Source organism: Pelecanus crispus, chromosome Z, assembly GCF_030463565.1.
Source record: "Pelecanus crispus isolate bPelCri1 chromosome Z, bPelCri1.pri, whole genome shotgun sequence".
NCBI lineage: Eukaryota > Metazoa > Chordata > Aves > Pelecaniformes > Pelecanidae > Pelecanus > Pelecanus crispus.
Window position 1 is genome coordinate 73,228,368 of NC_134676.1, and position 20,588 is coordinate 73,248,955.

The 20,588-nt window shown below is 39.3% G+C and overlaps 1 protein-coding gene across 1 annotated transcript in view; it reads right to left on the bottom strand.

Annotated features, from left to right (window-relative positions):
• Window positions 1-533: 533 nt before the first annotated feature.
• TEK (TEK receptor tyrosine kinase) overlaps window positions 534-20,588 on the bottom strand; it is a 42,267-nt gene continuing 22,212 nt past the window's right edge. Inside the window, exons 4-23 of the mRNA XM_075726777.1 lie at window positions 20,003-20,155; window positions 17,739-17,870; window positions 16,420-16,560; window positions 15,580-15,708; window positions 14,382-14,536; window positions 13,954-14,095; window positions 13,402-13,563; window positions 12,308-12,442; window positions 11,241-11,534; window positions 8,437-8,736; window positions 7,788-7,942; window positions 6,332-6,542; window positions 5,240-5,350; window positions 4,696-4,886; window positions 4,191-4,304; window positions 3,254-3,324; window positions 2,611-2,651; window positions 1,374-1,470; window positions 808-907; window positions 534-696 (exon numbers count right to left, since the gene is read on the bottom strand). Of these exons, the coding sequence (XP_075582892.1) occupies window positions 622-696; window positions 808-907; window positions 1,374-1,470; window positions 2,611-2,651; window positions 3,254-3,324; window positions 4,191-4,304; window positions 4,696-4,886; window positions 5,240-5,350; window positions 6,332-6,542; window positions 7,788-7,942; window positions 8,437-8,736; window positions 11,241-11,534; window positions 12,308-12,442; window positions 13,402-13,563; window positions 13,954-14,095; window positions 14,382-14,536; window positions 15,580-15,708; window positions 16,420-16,560; window positions 17,739-17,870; window positions 20,003-20,155 (2,909 nt within the window). The 3' untranslated portion in view covers window positions 534-621. The remainder of the gene's footprint in view (window positions 697-807; window positions 908-1,373; window positions 1,471-2,610; window positions 2,652-3,253; window positions 3,325-4,190; window positions 4,305-4,695; window positions 4,887-5,239; window positions 5,351-6,331; window positions 6,543-7,787; window positions 7,943-8,436; window positions 8,737-11,240; window positions 11,535-12,307; window positions 12,443-13,401; window positions 13,564-13,953; window positions 14,096-14,381; window positions 14,537-15,579; window positions 15,709-16,419; window positions 16,561-17,738; window positions 17,871-20,002; window positions 20,156-20,588) is intronic.

The following is a 20,588-nucleotide window of genomic DNA, read 5'->3' on the forward strand; positions in this document are numbered from 1 at the left end:
AAATGCTGACTGTTAAACTGGAGAATGAAAGAGCGATAGCAGGCCTTATATCTTACAAGTGTCAACAGAATTTTTGAACAGATTATTTCTACTAGCTCACTTCTATATTCAAATACGAGTCTTATTTAATAATTAATTATCCTTAGTGAGCATACTGGATTGACATCTGCTTGCAACTTCCATTGTTGCACTAAGCTTAGCATTTTTATTTGAAACACAATGAAATGTCTATGAAATATTGCTATAAGATACCGACTTTGCTATCAATAGCTCTTGGAAAGTATCAGAAATATCTAAGATGGCAATACCTAATGCATTACAATAATCGTATGTATACACTATATCTACATGACAAAGAAAAAAGAAAACCCTGCATATGAAACAGTAGATTTCATTACTTCAGTCTATTCCTACTCTGAACAGTATATACACTTCTACAGTCTGTGGAGGCAGAGGTTACTGTATGATATACACATACATATCTGTAGTAAAACAGTATTACTGTATTATATACAGTTAGAGCTGTACACAGTTCTACACAACACATCACATTTTGGGCTCCAGCAGATTGAGTTTTGGTTTTCTTCAATACATCATTCATGAGTGAAGATTTGTCCTGTCTTAAGCAGCTTCTTCAGCGGAGCAATCAATGCCTGCGTAAGTAAACTTCTCATATAGGGTAGTATTCACATAGGTCTGGGAAGGAAATCAACAGAAAGAGTGTGATGCAAGGTGCATTACCTCAAGAATCCTGAACTATACTGAAATTATTCAAGGCTTAATTCTTTTCTAGGGATTCATTCTTACCTTCCTTTCTTCTAACATCCTGTTCAGTGACACCAGTATCTGAGCGAATGATGGTCTTTCATATGGTTTCTCTCTCCAGCACTGTCTCATTAGGTCATACCTTTAAAAATCAAGCACCATCATTTGACAATTTAGATACATGGGTTAAAGCTACAAATTCGTGTTTATTGGAAGATTGTGCACATTCCATTTTTCAAAAGAAAATGGATTTATGCATAGCTGGAGTTACATTTTCCCAGCTGGTTGCTGTCTGAAAGAATTTTTTTTTCCTCTTGAATAAGCCAAAACCTCTCTTTGAGCTAAAGCACAGCCATGTTGTGTAAAGAACAGGATATCTGGCAGGAGCAGAGATCCTGGGAATGGGTTCATGATAAATAACAGTGCATACGGTGTACAAAAGGACTTAAGTAATTATTGCCACTTGTGCATCCTTTTCTTTTTAAATGTAGTTTTTATGTTTTCCTGAAAAAATGTTTGGTTTATTAGTTTCTTGTAGACATCATATATTTCCTATAGCAGATGCTGTGTTACTCTGTCTTCATTTTTCTGCTGAGGCAGTTACTTACACTTCATCATCACAGTTGAGAGGCTTTTCCAGTCTGTACCCTTGAGGCAGTTTTTCGTAGAGTTCTGCACATGTCATTCCACAATACGGTGTTCCACCTAAAGCAGAGTTTAACCATTATCATGAACACAAGGGGTTTTTAATAAAAGAAAGTTTAATTTCATAGCAGAAATTAAGAAGAATGACTGACTCAGTAACAGGTAAATTAGTCCAATGTTAGGGAATATTTTGCAGCTACATTTCTGTTGCTAATGTTTCCTTACTGCTTAAGGCACAGTATTGAAGAGAAAAATAAAAGCAAGTATAAACTTTTATTGTCTGTGGGGCTGGCCTAAATTTCTCTGCAACTCTGACGGCCTGCATCTGATATTGTATTGCAACTGGTTTTGCAATACCTTTGATGGCAATAGCCAAGTCATTCTTTCATTAGTATCGTGTTAATAAGATCCGGTATGGATTCATGGAGCTATTACTGTCAAGCTGGTTTGCCCCTTTTTGCAGATGTTTGGTTGCTTAGACTCTTGATTTTCCACACTGCAGTGTGTTAGTTCCCATAGTTCCCATCCATATCTAGTGCAAATCCCTTTAATAAGGAAAGCTGGGAACAAATTAGAATGCAAGAGTTCATGATTAGTCCAGTATACAATGTACACCTCAGTCAGTATGTATCTCTTGGCCAGCAGACCATGGGACACACTCCAAGGCAAATCATAAAGGCTATGTAACACAGTCATTTTGAATGGTTTGAGGCTCTATCCATATATGATGAGTAGAAGTGTGTGCAGCAATGAACTCTAAATTTTATTTGAAGACTAATGTTCAAAAATTTTATTCAAGAATACTCGGAGGAGGAGATGTTTGCCCCCCGGCCCCCAAGTCATTAAAATATGTCTTAATTTAAAACTCAGGAAGGCTAAGGAAAAGCCACCCATCAAACTCAAAACATATTGGATTAGGGCTATAAATCATGTGATATGCTGGATTTTTTATTTAGATATGGCCTAGGTTTTACAGTGCAATGAAAACATGGTCATTATGTTTTTCTCATTTAGCATCATGCCTGAATTGAAAAAGTGACAATTGCATTTCCAAACATACTGAAGCTAAATAAAATTTAGTAGAATGAAACAGAAAAAAATGAAATATGTTGCAAAGGAATAAATTTTTAACAGACTGAGTGAATGGAGCTGGCTTGGCTCAGATTGGTTTATTTGTGCAGTACAAGTCCAGATACTTACCTAAACTAACAATTTCCCATAATAGGACACCGTATGACCATCTGCAACAGAGGGATATTATGGAGTGCAACAAGAATGCAACAAGATTTCATATTTTAAAATGGTAGATAGTTTTGCTAGTATTCAGAGAACACAGAGAAATGTGATTAATTCTTTTATTTTTTTAATTAATTTTTGTATAATGATAGGGTTCATAGACTCAGAAAGCAGGAGTGAGATCTTTAGCAAAATTAATTCACTGTGAGTCCATCAACCAGAGTCCTTTACTAGACTGCGTTCTCAGCAAATAGCGCTGTTACAAAATTGCTTTGCCAAATAGCACTTCCAGTTTCCTGACTAAAATACTGAGTTCCTCTGGGTTTCCCAAGGATTCATCAGGGTTCTGATTTCAAATGAGAAATATAATTAAAGTAGTGGCCCAAATCCAACTAGCTTGTGAACACAGAACTTGTTGAGACACTGATGATGAAATAAAGTAACATTTTTTTTGTGGGTTTTATTTTTGCTTCCATTGCTCACTCATGATGACATGGCTACTGAATTTTTTGAGTTAAGAGTGGATGTCTCATCCTAGCTATTAAACTTTCCTTCATATTGAAAAATATTTCTTTATTAAAAAGACACCACTTGAAAACATACTTACACATCACTGTTTGTGGTGTAAACACTGTAATTCAAGGATTCAATTGCCATCCATCGCACTGGAAGACGTCCCTAGAAATTATTTCATGAAAATTTACTTGTTAGTGGTTGGAATAGCAATATTGCAATTTATATCACAACAACTTTAATGCATGTTACCTTAATGAAAACTGACTTTATGCAAGTAAGTTTAATGAAGTAAATAAATAAGTTGTGCATTTAATTCTCAAAGGGACAGTTCACACTAAAGCTAATAGAGAATGTGTCCAACCAGCATCAAGAGGAAATAGAATAATTCCTGAGTGATGTCTTATAATGCCTTTAACCAATCCTGTTCCCTTGACCACCCAGTGTTATTCCTGGTCTATGCCTGCATAATGCTTATTACACGTCTTCCTCTCTCAGATCTTCCAAAGCATTAGCTTTGGACAGCTGGTTTTTCAGCTCACAGATCCTGACACACCTCTGATTACCATATTGCTAGTTTTGGTCTCATTCAGTAGAATTAGACAAGCTTCCCTCTGCTGGACAAATTCTGGTACAAAAATATTATTTTCATAGGTGTACAGATCCACCCACATGCACATATCCTCTTCATATGTCAAATGTATATTATATGTGGTTTTATAATACATTTTTACTAAATCTTATAACTGGCTGCAAAATTGGTTATTTTACTGCTATCCATATTCTTATAAATAATTTTCAATTACATTGTATATTATATTACAAACATGGTATAGAATTGATTTAAAAGTAAGGTATATATATGAATAAACACAGTATAAATATTTTTCCGTGTTAATATATAACATTTAAATAATCAATTCTGTAGTACCCATGAGTTTGTGGTTTTGTTCATATGAAAACATGAAGTAAGAAACAAAAAAACAAAAAAATTAGGAAAATAGACTATATCAGTTTGTTTTGATCCCTACCATGGTCTTCTTAACATAAACTTCTTGACCTCTTGATAAGCCGAAATCAGCTATTTTTGCAACATAATTTTCTCCAACCAAGATGTTTCTTGCTGCCAAATCTCGATGAATAAACTAAAAGTAAAAAAAAAACCCGAAAAAAAATCACCACAGTATCTGTGAACTTTACATGTAATATTTTAGTGCTAATACTGAAAATTGCAAGCATTCAGAAGAAGACCAAAACCCAAAACAAACAGCTTGGTATGTCACTACCAAGAACATTTTAAACTTTATCTGAAGATGAAAGCAGTTAGTTACCATGTCATTTGTAAGTTTTAATGCCTCTTCCTTGATTCCCCATGACCATAGCATTTGATACCGCTAAGTGAACACAACAAAATAAAACTCATCCAGTAGGTGCTATAGAAGCTAAAATTAAAACCTTATTTTGATTTCATTAAAAGGCATAGTCCCCGAAAAATGAATTTCTGTGCTTTCAGTGGGTAGAGAGTTGAAGACTGACCTGTTTCTGGCTCAAGTAATCCATCCCTCTAGCAACGTCTGCTGCAAAATGCAGAAGTTGCTGAGAAGAAAGTGTAGATGCAGTACTGTTGGCAATAGCAAATGCTGGGTCTGTCTCTAGCACTCTGCTTTTCCGAAGGAAGTCCAGTAAATTTCCATGGGGAGCATATTCAATAGCAAGATAAAGATATCCTAATGAAAGATCACATAGTGAGCATATCACAAAGTAAAAGATAGTCAGTAATAGTATTTGGACACTTATGTTGCTTTGAGTGAAAAAGAAATAAACATAAAACAGACTGGAGAAGAACTATCAAACAGCATAATTCCTAGGTGCAGAGGAGAATGTAGAGCTATTGATGAGCATCATTTCTGAAGGATTAATGTGGGCTTGTAGATCTAAACCTAAGTTTATTTGGCTTTTTAACAAATGTTACAGAAAGACCTGCTTATAAGCTAGTGTTTCTATGGCCTGTATGGGCTGTACTGTGGGTTTTTTTAAAAAAACTGATTTTTAAAGTATATGTATTCAAGAGTCATCTTACCCCGATGTTCACATGCTCCCAGAAGATTTATGATGTTGGCGTGATGACCAAGTTTACAAAGAACTTCAAGTTCTCCAGCAAAGTCTCTATGATCATCTTTTGAGGCATACTCTGAAAATCAAATAAGCATGCATTTGTTTTCCTTGAATTTATGACCATATTGTTGTCAATTATGAGGACTCTGGTCTGCCTGGGGCACTACTGCTTCAGTCCCAATAGAAGGAGAAAAAATCTTAAGATGCATTAGTATTTACTGAAAAAAGTAGGACTTTTCAATCAAAGGAAAAAAAGAGAGAATCTGATGTCTGTAGCAGCCACCTGCAGAGAAAGAAAGTGTCTTAATATACCACATCACTTCCCTTATTATTTGAGAATGTAAAATGTCATAGCAGATCATATGAAAACTAGCTGCCTAAAAATCTTTCCATGTGTGTGCTGTTGATTATTTCTGCCTGCATGCAGAACTTGGCTCTTTTTAAAATGATCATCGTACTTTAGAGTGTCTTCCAATTTGCCTAGATAATGATCTAGTGAATTGCAAGAAAATATATACATTCTTGCAGTGTTCTATGTATTGTAGTTCCCTCTGGAACATAGCAGTCATGCCCAATGAGTACAAAGAAAATGAGTGATCCTCATGGTATGTATACACGTAGATGTATAGATACAGTTGTCTCTGAATGGCTAAGGTAAAGCAAGATGAGAAAATGCTGTGCCCCAAGGCTAGCTCTGTGCTCCTCTTTCTATTAAACACATCTTTTAAAGGCTCCCACTCTGCAGGTGAACTCACACATGAAGTTCATACTGACCTATGAATTGAAAAATACATAATAATTAATGATATTAACAATTGATACATAATAATGAATGATATTAACAATTGGAGAGAAATAGAAACCAACTTGACTGTGCAGAAATACAGTCTTTGCCAGGGGACAAATCTTGGCCTAGTGACAGTTGATACAATTTCACTAGCAACTTTGAATATTTATTTTAGCTTTAGGAGAGGGCTACTAAGCATTTCTTATGATAAACACTTGGAACAAACAACCAAGAATAGTCTTTAGTCGCAGAGTCTCCAATCTTTACTACCTTTCATCCGTTTAATTGCAGCATCCATGCGTAAGCCATCTTTCTTAATGCGTGCTTTCAGGACTTGCCCAAAGTTACCTTCCCCAATCACATCTTGAAATTTTATGTCGTTCCATTCAAGAACTGGATAAATAGTGGGATCTGGGCTGTTTTTGGCTTTCCTGCTCAGGGTGAGAGTACCTGAGTTAAACTGTACAGCTGGTTCTTCCCTCTGTAACAGAGTTAAGCAAATGACATTAACGGTGATTTCTACTGTACTGAGCAATGCTCTGATTACACTCCCCGAATACATGTGTGCTCAGTCATGTACACACACATACATGCAGCCTGATCCGTCTCTTGCTTACGCAAGAGTGAGTACAGTAGATTTACACCTACTTTAGACACTAACTGCATCAAGCACTTCTGCCCAGATCCACAAAATTAATCAGGCTCCTAATTTATCCATAAGTAGACCTAGGCCTCCTGACCAGTTTTATAATCAACTTGAAGATGAAGGAGGTGGGCAAAAATAATTTGGTAAAACTGATCTCAAAACCAGTTTTAAGCCTCAGGTTTGAGATTTATCTCATATTAGATTTGACTAAATCCTGTGCTGATCAGGTTCAGTAGAAAGACTGAGGAAAGAAGAAGCAAGGAGACAAAAGAGAGAGGAAATTATCTTACTCCACGCTTGAGGAGACATCTCTACTTCAGCTACATATTCCCATGAAATACTTCTGTGGGAGAAGTTTCAGGACAAGGAGCAGGAGCTATTCTGTGTGGGTTGGGGACTGATCATCTTTTTGGATGAGTCCCCTGGCCCCCCATTTATGAAACAACCTGTGCAGATCCTGATGGAGAAGCTCTTTGACCCAGCTTCATTCTGCTTCACAGGTTTCTCTCTGAAGTGAGGGAACAGCACTGGAAAGCAGAGTGATAAAGAGACTACAGCAGGATACAAATATATACATGTATATATGTATATATGGAGAGAGATATCTCTACATGATGTTATAACCTTCAGCAATTTCCTCACAGCCAGAATTATGATGTTGCCATTGACTGATCCCTGGTGTGCTGTCCCCAAGTTGAAAAGCCATGATGAAGCAGTTGCTGATGCTCAAAAGCCACATTAAAAAATATTGTAGTTTTCAATATCAAGCAAAACTTCACAGAGGGAGAACAGGCTCCTCCATTCTGTCTGTCATGCACAGGTGCGACAAAGCAGAACAGGGAGAATGGTAAATGGTGTGCAACTTTTTTCAAGTTGGGTTTTCTACCTCATAGCCTATAACTGTGATTGATTTAGCTCTGGGGTTGCTAGCAGAGAAGCTTTACAACAACAGTACTAATTGCACACATGAAGAGAAGACAGTATTTGGGAAGGCCAAGGAAAAGGAATTGGAAAAAACCAGTTAAAGATGCGACCAAAATTAATAACCGCACCGGCACAGGAAAGCTGGAAACCCACCACCACATTTTGGAAAGCCTGAGCCATTCGGCGCTGGAAGTTGGCTCGCTTTAACTGCAGCATGATGAGAAAGGCCAGGAGAATTGTTACACACGTCATCCCTGCAGAGCCAAGGATAGCAATAAGCAGCATCTTGCCTCCTTTTGATTCATATGGAGCTGTTGAGGAAGCACATAAAGACTTCATCATTATTTCCAGCTAATTCTGAAAAAGCCATGAACAATGTATAGCTAAATACTTCTGTCTTGTAAACTGTATGAAGACATAGAGATACATCCCTTTGTTTTCCAGAAATGTCACAGACGTTGGATGCTCTGACTTTCAGATGTATGAGCACCTGTAGGTCCCACTGAATTCAGGCAGAGCAGTGCTGAGGTCACATTCAGTGATCTAATAGTCCTATTATATGCAGCTCCTTTAATTTATGAGCTGTTGAGGACTTTCTAGTGGATACACACAAATGTGGTATGTTGTCACTTCACCAGTACCATGCAGTGAACTGAGAACCAAATTTTGGTGGTGCTGTGTTTTGTGTCAGAATTAAGAGCAAAAGAAAACTAATATTAAAAATAGTATTATGACTTTGCCTTACGTAACTATTTTAAGCCACCATCCCTGGTTTGTGCAAGTCCAGAATGCTGGAATAACCAACCTTTAGTTTCTGGAAGAGTCTTCAGTTCAAACGATGTGTTTGGGTTGCTCAAGCCAACGTTATTCTGAGCATTAATCTGAACCTGGTACACAGTGTTTGGCTCAAGGCCCTTGAGATGGTATTGAGTAATGCTCGTGTTCTTTATGATAATGTCGATGTGGTTGTACTCAGCCTTGCCATAAATTTTGTAGCTGATGATGATGGAGGAGATGGAATGACCCTCAGCAGTTGTCCAAGAGATGACTGAGGATGTGTCTGTGGTGTTAGAAAACCTGATGTTGTATGGTGCAGGAGGGATTCCTGAGAACAAACACAAACACACACAAAGCGTTGGAGTGTACATCCATCTCTTTCTCCTTCCTGCAGTGAGCCAAACACTTTCCTCAGTACTTTTGCTGTGGTAAACGAAAGCAGAATTTTGTTGACGAGTTATGGCAACTGAATGCAACAGCTTTATGAACTTGATGTGCTGTGTCCTGTATTGCAGTACTCCATGCTTCCAGCAGAGGTTGGAGTGGCATTCAGTATACTCCTGTCCTTGGATGGAGATATTAAAGCTCTGAGCTGTATGTAAGGACAATATGATTGCTTTCAAATTAATGCAGAAAGGCTTAATTTCCTTCTATACTGAATCATCAGCCCCATGTGATTCCCAGGTCCCATACTTTCATTGCTTCAGGGAGCAATTCCCTGTCAGGATACAGGCTGTAAGAAAGAAGGGAAATCAATACCAAGCTGGTGAAGGGTCTAGAGCACAAGTCCTGTAAGGAGCACCTGAGGGAACTGGGGTTGTTTAGTCTGGAGAGGAGGAGGTTGAGGGGAGACCTTATCACTCTCTACAACCACCTGAAAGGAGATTGTAGTGAGGCGGGTGTCAGTCTCTTCTGCCAAGTAACAAGTGATAGGACAAGAGGAAATGGCCTCAAGCTGCGTCAGGGAAGGTTTAAATTGGATATTAGGAGAAATTTCTTCACTGAAAGGGTAGTCAAACATTGGAACAGGCTGCCCAGGGAAGTGGTTGAGTCCCCATCCCTGGAGGTATTTAAAAAACAGGTAGATGTGGCACTTAGGGACACACATGTTTTAGTGGTGGACTTGGCAGTATTAGGTTTACAGTGTGACTTGATGATCTTAAAGATCTTTTACAACATAAACAATTCTATGATAACATTTCCACAAATTTCATCAGCAGGGGTGAGTGCCGGACTTGTGGACACTACCCATGATTACTAAGGTAAGTGTCTTCTCCTGGAAAACAGCACCTTATGTTTTCCTTAGTGCAGGAAACTGGACTGTCCCATGACAGCCATTGATACTTAGAATCATAGAATCATTTAGGTTGGAAAAGATCTTTAAGATCATCCAGTCCAACCATTAACTTACACTACCAAATCCACACTAAACCAATCAAGGGTAGACTAGACTAAACCATGTCCCAAAGTGCCACATCTACCCGGTTTTTGAACACTTCCAGGGATGGTGACTCCACCACCTCTCTGGGCAACCTGGTCCAATGCTTGACTACCCTTTCCGTGAAGAAATTTTTCCTAATATCCAGTCTAAACCTCCCCTGGCACAGCTTGAGCCCATTTCCTCTCATCCTATTGCTAACTACGTGGGAGAAGAGACCAACACCCACGTCACTACAACCTCCTTTCAGGTAGTTGTCGAGAGCAATAAGGTCTCCCCTTCGCCTCCTATTCTCCACACTAAACAACCCCAGTTCCCTCAGCGGCTCCTCAGAAGGCCTGTGCTCCAGACCCTTAACCAGCCTTGTTACCCTTCTCTGGACACGCTCCAGCACCTCAATGTCTTTCTTGTAGTGAGGGGCCCAAAACTGGACACAGTATTCCAGGTGCAGCCTCACCAGTGCTGAGTACAGGGGGACAATCACTTCCCTGCTCCTGCTGGCCACACTATTCCTGATCCAAGCCAGGATGCTGTTGGCCTTCTTGGCCACCTGGGCACACTGCTGGCTCATGTTCAGCCGGCTGTCAACCAGCACCCCAGGTCCTTTTCGGCCAGGCAGCTTTCCAGCCACTCTTCCCCAAGCCTGTAGTGTTGTTTTGACCCAAGTGCAGGACCCGGCACTACTTCTGTTAATACATGTGGGATCTCAGTGAGGGCTTCCTCACACGACCTGTAAGGATGAAGAAGCCCACCTTTCCAGTGTGTGGTATGGGCAGTGGCACCCATCAGCCATTCAGATGAACATCTGTTTAGATGGTACTTCATTCAGATAGGGCATTTTTTGTGGCATTAGAAAGGACACTACTCACGCTCAGGGAGTTCAAGGGCAGTCATTGGTCTTCAGTGTAGCACAGTTAACTACTCTTTGTTCACAGGGGCTTTACCCTGCATTGTGTCTTCTCTTCCTTCTTTTACTGCTGGCTATTTCTGTATTGACATAGCTGAATTGCAGTGTCTGAGTGGTTTTTTTGAGTAACAAAAGAGCTTGAAGTAGGGAACTCTGGGTTCATCATTATGAGGAGGAAAAAAAAGCTACGTGTGTCAGAAGCATGAATCACACTGAAATGAAGATGTGGATTCCTAAGCTTTTAATTTGTTTTTCCCATTTTTTTTCTTCAAGCTGATCATTAGTTCCTGATAATTTCCGGTGTAAGAATTTCTTTGGACATGGAGCTATCTTTGTAATAATAGTAATAACAACCACAAGTGATCATCAGAAACTGAGTGTTACCAGAATAAAGGATTACACTGAATGTAGTCATTAAGTGACAATCAGTCTGATCACTGGGGGAAAGAGGAAGAATTAAACAGAAGGATGTGAATCAGCTACTTACTGTCACTGAAAGTCCATGCATACAGATAGTTGCTCCATTCTCCTTGGGACCTGGTGTTCACCCGTACCCTGCACATATATTGCTGTCTAGGCTCAAGATCTTTAATGATCAGGGTGGACATATTTCCTGGCACTTGAGTAATAACACTGCTCTCGTCACCATTGTCATTCACGCTCTTCCTTTCCACTTCAACACGAATGTCATCCTCTGTCCTCAGTGTTAAAGGATGCCATGACAAATTCAGTGATGTCATACTTTTTGGAAAGAGAGTGAGACCTTCTGGTGGAGGAAGACCTTGGAAAAGCCACAGTGAGACAGGGAACAACATTTCATGTCTGGTATGCAAGCTAAAATAGGGGTACCAGTTATTCACAACCACTTGCCCTAGCTTGGAGTGACAAAGGGTAATTCTCCCCGCCACACCACCCAGTTTGGCAGAAATTACATGTAAGAGGTGTTGATAGTCCCAAAGTATCTTATCAACAGCTGTTTTGTCAATAAAAAGGTCTCTTCACTGAGCTGGTGTTGCAGATGCACTTTTTAGACATGAGAAGCCAGCTCCTTTGTTCTCTTGTTAGACAGTTCCTGGTGCAATCCTCATTTATTTTGTATATCTGTGTTCAGTTTGGGCTGTATCCTCAGTGGAATAAAAGCTTTTCTGCTTGTTCAGACATCTTAATTTTTAAAGTAAACTGATCTAATACTAAGGGGAAGGACTGATATGCTATTAGGAGGAAGGACTGGCATGCAAAAGAAGTGATTTCTATCTCCAACTCTGCTGCACAGCCAGCCAAGATATGTAAGTTTTCCTTTCCCAGATCCCCCATCTCTAAATCAGGGAGAATAATAGCTCTGATAGCTCTGCCTTTTTCTGGTTTTTGTCACCTCTGATTGTTTTTTTCTTCTTTTTTTTTTCTTTGCCTAAGATTATTTTGAAAGACTCTACATAGTTTTCATGTCCATCCTTCTGTGCTCAAACGAAAGTGCTCTGGCAGAGATCAGGGAACAGACCACAGAGAAAAACAGCTGAAACAGCCCTTTTGTGAAAAGCCAAGATGATGACTTACCAAGTGCAGCTGTTGTGAAGCTAGCCTGTGGTCCAGGGTGGCCTTCCCCACCATCCCCTTGCCGACTCAGCTGAACACAGAACTGATACTCTGTTTTTGGCTCCAGATTGTCCAGTCTTTTGGTTGTGCCTTTTACTGACAACGAAAGGAGAAAGTAAAGCCATAGACCATGCTGAAAAATGTTAAGGAACAAAAGGTTTGGAAAATGTTCCTGAACCTCTAACCATGGAAGGTAAGATACTCAGGATCTTCTTTTGTTCCTGATTCACTAAGATAAACTATTTAGGCCAGGCTGGATGGGGCTTGGAGCAACCTGGTCTAGTGGAAGGTGTCCCTGACCATGGCAAGGGGGTTGGAACTGGATGATCTTTAAGGTCTCGTCCAACCCAAACCATTCTATGATTCTATTATGATTTAGAAGTATGAAATACGTATTTTTAAGTTGAGCTCCAATCCAGCCCAAAGGATGCTTCCATCTGCCCTTCCTAAGCCACTGGTTGCTTAGGCAGTGTGCATTGTGTATGCAGATCTTGGGTTATCTTAGATTAGTAACAATAGTTGTTTGTTACTTGTTAAAGTTCCTGTAATGTTTCCTATAATATTTTAGGCCTTGCATAAAATGTTAAAACAGGGCTGGAAGAGGTCATGCAACTCACAAGCAGGCTTCATTTTGCCCGTACCGTTCCTGATAAATATTTAGGCAAGATATTTGTCTCACCAAGGGCATAATAGACATGAAGGAAGATTGTAGATGCTCCAGGATGTCTCCATACTGCTCAATACTTTTTAAAACCTGCTATTTACATAGGAGTTTTCCACAGCTGGGCCCAACATTGAGTGCTGTTTATCTTGAGAAAGGAGGGGGAATCCTTTGGTTACCAAAAAATGAATATACACTTTTGACTACTGTTCATGTACCACATCCACATTAACATTATACATAGTGATATGCAGAGAGCCATGTGTCCAGTCATAAAAGATTTAACTTTTCTGTGTTGTAGAGTTTTTTGAGTCTAGTCAAGAGCAGATACCACATTATGTTTCAGCATGCAGCTGAAGTTTGTGCTTAAGGGAATTAAAGAATGTCCTCTTACCTTCCACAGACATCCAGGACTGATAACGTTTTGCTGGTTTGTACAGGAGTTTTGTTGACACAACAGGTCCATCTCCAAGATGTAACTCAGCATTGATATCAATTATGAGAAAATTATGTCCACTGTCTGTAAGCCTTGGGGCATACTGGGGCACAGGAGGAACTGAGCAAGAATGCAAGTATTAAAGCAGCCTTTTAATTCCCTGTTTCAGTAAAACTCTGGTATCTTCCTAGATCTACAGGAAAATGGGAGATGTTCTTCAAAACTCTTACAAAGTTGACAGGGGTTTACACCCTAAAGCTGACAGTTTAGATCTTTAAAAAAAAAAAACAAACCTTGGGCTTTCTTCTAATCCTTACCATCACATTTATTTTTTCAATACACATAATTAGTACATTGTTTATAAAGGGTTTCTGTTCATATTGTGACTTTTCAGAATTTATTCAGACATTTTCCTGCAGTGCAGAGAACAGAAAGCTCTGCCATGTTAGAGTATAAAGCTGCCCTTAGAAGCAGAAAGGCAAAGACATTTGAAGAGATTCATGCTTTTACCTTTAACTGTAACTTGAAATGGTTTCTCTGCCATTCCCGCTACTGTCTGCACACTGCAGACCCAGGTTCCTGTATCACGGGGTTGGATTCGATTAATTGTAAACATGGCTTCAGAGCGATTACTGGTAACTATTAGGGCAGGCTGAAATGAGAAAAGGCGTACAGGGCCTGAAAAACATGGGCATTTAGAAATATTGCCATGACACTTTCTCACAATTTAGGAACTCATCTAGAGTTTAGTGATATCAATAGAAAGGATCTACAATGGTCAATTCCATAGTTTCATATGTGCTCCAGGTCATGAGTTCATGAGGTATCCCAAAATATTGAAATTTCACATTATGCTTGCAAAGCATAGTGTGCATTAGCTACAGGTAAAGTCAATACAAACATCAGAAATAATAGGGATCAATTAATCAGGAGCCTACCCTTAGGACAGTTCCATCTTGCTTCAAAAGTTTAAAGTCTTCAGATTTAGGAAGCGGCATCCCAGTTGCTATACAAGAAGGCTTGAACTCGACGCCCGAATTGAGTTCTACAGGGTCTAGTAAGTTTTCTATATGAGGTGAGAGATCTGCTGAACCTACAGAAGATATATAGTATTTTAATGTCAGCCTTCAAACAGAACTTTAAAAAGAAAGCACCAAACAGTTTTAGGCATACAATGAACATAGGCAGCATAGGTGTCTGGTTCTCCCTTCACTCATGTGGGCATATGCAAGGATCATGCTTACCAAAGTCAGCACTGTTACATCAGTGTAAATATCATTGAGAAGGAACAAGCCCTGTGTCCACTTTTCTTTCTTTTCCCCTCCCCTCTCTTTCTTGCTGACATTCTAAGCACAAACAGTCTAGCTATGGCAAAATCATGCACACATTTTGTACTGCATGTACAGTATCTATTTGCTCTCCGTTTTGTCTGTTTATAAGAGCAGTCAGATCACAATGGTATAGTTTGGCTGGTTGGATCACAGTCTTATTTCTCTGCTTGTTCTTGCACTTGAAAGCTTTTACAAGTTAACAGTAGATTTGTCACTTATTTATCAAGCAGAGATAATAGATCCTGTGTGCATCTTATAAAACACTGTGTGTGAACTTTGCCTGAATCCAAAGAGATTCTGAATGAGGTATGTTCAGCTTTGCAAACTTAACTCTCTTTCAGAGAGACAGAGCTGGTTTAAACTCTCACATTGTCTTGATGTCTCAGTCATCAATTTTGGATCATGAGACACATGGTATAGGAGTGTATGCAGATGAATAAGAGGCTGGTAATGGTAAAATACCATGAGCCTATGCAAAAGCTGATCATGCAGGTATGATGAGCAGCTTCTGCCAGTAATTAATATTAAGGTCAGTGTCAAATCCTGTGGAGTGAGGTTTGCAAATCTACTGCTAATGAAAGCAAAATCAGATGAAAAGGTAGCATACCAGCCTGCTAAATGCAGCACATGGGGCAGAGGTTTAAAAATACTGCATTGCGATAAAGATGTACAGAAGTGCCTGGGCCACTGGAATGTAATTGGCTGAGCAAGGATACCAGCCTGGAGTGGAAATGCTGTACCAGTGTGAAGATCTGTTTCAGTTACACTGGGAAAAGCCATTTACTACCGTGTTACCTTGCTTTACCTTCTTTTTCACATTGTAGACCATGCCATCCGAGGGAGCAGATGCAGCCCTTAAATCTGTCGCATGTCCCTCGATTGTGACAATTACATTTGAGTTTGCAATTGGACCCATAAAAACCAGGTTTGCATTCTGCAAGTACATATGTTTCCAGTTAGTGTAAAGGTACTAGAAAATGTCTTCCATTAGTTTTCAATCTCATGCATCGATTCTCCAGTAGGGTTTAGTTCCCTCCATTGGGTTGAGTTTGAAACTGTGTGTGGTAGCACTAAATCATGCATCCTGAGAACTTGCTAATGTGAAAAAAGTAGAGCACGTTTGTATCCATGCCTGTCATTTGTAGACTAGATGCCAATATGGAAGCTTCTTCAATCTCTACTGTTGTTTCACTTGCACTGTGGTAGTGTCCAAAGGCTTCATCAGAGTTATGTCACCACTGAACAAGATGGCACATATTCATAAAGGAAGATGTGCTTCATGTCCCAAAGAGATTGCAGTTTAACTGACATGAACAAGGCTGATTATGCTCATTATCACTCAGCAATGGATAAATGTTTGGCACCAAATTGCTCAGTTTGACTTGTAGAAATAAAGCAGGACTGTAGCTGCTAGAGAATATTTAACGTCTCAGTAGAACTTTGATTCATTTTGCAGAATAATTTGAATAGCTTTTAACTTTTCTATGTCCTTCTTCTGAGAATCTGACATGGGTAAATATTATTATCCCTCTTCTACAGAATGTAAAAAATCCTGCCTTTTACTCCCCTCTGTTAGTTCCCTTCTATATTTCTTACGTGCAGCACACTAAGGACTCTTCACCATTCCTTGTATTTTTTACTATACCTTTATCACATTGCAGTCCCATCCATCCTGTGGCGCAAGAACAACCATATGGATCTGGTAGACAAAACATATAGTTTCTGCAGCCATAGTTTTCTTTACAGCTCTCTTCACATGTTTTGCCAAATGTATTGGCTCCACAAGCTATTGAAGGGAGAGAGGGAAAGAATAGCCCGAGAGCATTAAGTCCACAAAAGAGCTAATGCTTCTAATGATAGAGCTTTAGACAAGAGAAAACATGAATTAAAATAAACCCCAGCATTTTTACTATTCAGATACCAGATAGATTACATCCATAACTACTTAAGCCACAGCTGCACTAATGGTTAAGTTCAGGCAGCAGAAACAAGCATAACTTTTTCCCGTGTGAGGATACATCAGCAACGCACCCACTGCTTTGGATATGTGGGGACAGAGCTTCAGCAATAAAACCTCTTTATAAGCCTTTTTAATATAAAATGGACAAACAGTGCCATGAAAACCAAATATTCCTCTTAGAGGTCAGTGCATATGAAACTGCCAAGCTCAAGGTTTTGCTTTTCTGATATGATCAGTGCTACAAAAGAGTAGTTCAGATGTCAACTATTCCAATAGCTTAGCTCTAGTATTTGCAGCACTGCAATGCAGTCCAAATATTAGGATACATATTTAGCATTGGGCCCAAAAGTTGCTTGGAGAGATCAGAGCAATATGATGCCTGCTGTAATTATTCGAGAATCCAAATTGTCACAGACACAGATATACACAAACAGACATATACTGTTGATACGCCCCTACAGAGACAGATCATCCTGTGAGCATGTTAGCAGCTTGTTCAGAAGTAGCCAGGGAATCTCTCACACAGGGCTTCATTTCCTAGTGCCAGTGTATCCTTAAGATCTCCTATTCTATCATGCATTTAACAGTCAGTCAGAAGCTTCAAGCATAATGATTTCAGGGGAATCATAGAACAGCCCAGGTTGGAAGGGATCTTGAAGGACCATCTGGTCCAGCCTCTCATGGGAAAGGAGCCTAGAAGAGATTATCTAGTGCACTGTCCAAGTGCATATTGATCAAGAAGAGTTGGAAACATTAATCTTCCCTGGCAATATATTCTCTACTAGGAAAAGAGAGGCAGATGTTAAATCACAATTACAAGAACAGCCTTATTAATTCAAGGTTCATCTCACCCAAAATTGTCATGTCTCCAGCACCAGATGTAAATGCTATAGCTATAAAGAGTAAAACAAGGCTACTCCATTAGATGCTTCCCTCAATAATCTGCCAGCTTCTGCTACTGAGAACAAATTAATAAGCAACCTGTGAAAATAATATTTGCTTACCTTTCTCACATGTTTTTCCCATAAAACCTGGAGGACAGATGCATTCCCCAGTATCTTCATGACAAATGCCATTGTTTGTACAGGAAGGGCAGTGGGAACTACAGGAAGGGCCCCATTTCTGAGCTTCACATCCTTTTATGCAAAAATATAATGACATATTTGTTGTCTTATTCAGTAACCAATCAAGTAGTAAAATTCTTTTTTATTAAGACAAACAGTACAATACATAAAAATATGATCCATATGGACCCCCTAAAGCCCCAGCCAACTGATCTAATGTAAGGAATCACTTTTTTCATTGTGGAAGTGCCCCTATTTCTGGAGCAGAACTGCTGCATAGTATGGTGTAATACTATGTAGCATCTTCAAGGAAGGAACTGAAAAAGTCTTCCATTTTTAAAACTAGAGATAGATTTTTTCATTTGGAAGTTGACAAAGATGTTATATTTAACATTTCTGTGCTTGCAGCAGGAATCTGAGACCTACAAAAGGTCCAGGCTTCACCTGGCGCTGGCTGTACTGGTAGTAAGCCAGCAGGACCAAGTTTGGCATCACTGGCATTGTACCAGCATTTCACAAGTCATGATTTTTTTCTGTAACAATATTTTTCTTGAAAGTTCATTAGACCGGATTCACATCTGTTGTATCTTTACTGTCTTCACTGGGTCTTTATAAGAAGGATCAATCGACTGGTCCCCTGTTTCTGGAATAAATGGATTAAGAGCAATCAGTTGTTTCAATGTGTGTCATGATTTTTTTTCCCACTTCATAATTTAAAAAGATACTGCTACCATTAATCCTGCCAGTGAGAGTTCTTATACTGATTTCATAAAAGCAGAGCTCAAGCTCTAAAGAAATATATATGACCATCATACAAATGCTTAATCTATCCCTGCAAGATGCAAACTTCTCTGTTTTGAAATCAGGGGGAGCTGAGAGGACTCAATAATTTTCAGTATTTGATTTGTAACAATGTTTCTTACATCACAGAAACTGACCTTTATGACTTCCTCTAGTGTAAAGCTAGGACTGCAAAGATAATAAACTGGAAAGTCCTGGGGCAGGCTCATTAAAAGTGGGTAATCCAGACTTGGATCAGCTTTTTCAGATTTCAGCAAGCATTTAATGAATCAGCATGGTACTTGGTGCTCTATTTAATCCTTCTCCTGGAATGAAATTCTTACTTATGGATACTTAAAAAAAAAGCTTTGCTGAAAATCATCAGTCTGCGTCTATACTGCTAATTCAAAGAAAGGCAGGATGTGTGTTTGAGCAGTGCCATGTAATCATCCATTCTCTTTGTTGTTAGTGTGTTCCCTACCACTATCCCAGGCCATGCTCCAGGAGTTTTCCTAATAGGCAGGATGGCCTAGACAAAAGCCTATTTCAATGCACGGGGCAGAATTTATGGATAAGTCTTCTGCTGTGCACCTTGGCATTAGAGCAGAGAACAGATCTTGGACCATTTCATTTAGTAAGGTGGCAATAGGTTCAAAAGCCAAATTCAGGGCATTATAATGATTCATTTGTGACTCCTGGAACTGTCCTGTGGATGTTAGCAAATAAAGTATGTTTTACCATCAGAAACATTTTCTCCATAATGTAAGATATTTGAACAGCTATTTATTTTACATATCAGTTTTATATATCTATTCAAGTTAATAGAATATAATTTTCTTTATATCTGATGAAAATGAGCATAGCAGCATGAGCCACAAAACGTGTAGAATGCTTAGTGGAAGATATCCACCTGCACTGTAAACAGGTCCTGTCATCCACTGGGAGGTGAACTTTAAGAGCTAACTAAGGCTGGCGTAATTTATGAAATTACAATAACGTATGCTAAAGATGAGAAATCATGGGATAAATGGGGTTTGGATATAGCCCAGCATAGAGAACAGAGACATTTGAAAATTCCTGGTTTGTGTTCAGACCTACATCTCATACTCATGGGAGACCCAGTGCCACCTTCTTTGTTCATGCTTACTTAGTGTTTGAAAAGCTGAGATGCTGAGAAAAGAGCTCGCTGTCCTGGCAATAGCTAAGATTAATTGAACCTATATCTGAATTTTTTTCTCTCTCAGCTGCTTAAATCAGCATCAGCTTGTGCCATAGATCCTTGGGAAAAAATTTCTTCTGACATAATTTGATGGCAGCTTATGCCAAGAAAGATTTTGGCCCTTATTTGGGCACAGTGTAAGTTTCATTTGAGATTCATTACAACTTTAAACAATTAATCATCAGCACACATTAATGGAACTTACGTCTTACAATAAGCCTTGTGTAAGCAGAAGTAAAAAGGTTTCCTCCTATATATCTGGCAGAGTAAACCCCTGCATCCTGTGGTTGAACTTGAGGATAGGAGACTTCCAGCTCCCTGGGCACTTCATGCCTGGGCACAGAGTGGATGAAGGAACCTGGGGAAGGAGCACACAGATACAACAGACAGAAGTCATTCACTTTCTACAGACAGAAGTGAGTTTGCCTTGGTTACTGAGGCAGAACAGCTGGGATAAGCTAAGCAGCAGAATCTAAATATTAGTTATGAATTTGCTGACAGCTCTTTAGCTATACTAGTTTTTGATAATTGGAGAGGTGCAAGTAAAAAGGAAGCTAGATCTTGAGGAGATTTAGTGGATGAATGGGACAAACTACTTCAAGTTCAGCATTGCTTTATAGGAATGTTGCTTAGAGCCTGGTGGTTAAAAGTGTTCATTTTGTTTCTTGGCCTTTCCTGAAGTGAGGGGTGACCATCTACGAGGAGTCCAGTGTGGCTGGAAGGAGTCAAATAGCAAATGCCAGCCAGGGTCCTTTTTAATCTGAGTAGCACAAAGATTTACTTAGCAGACC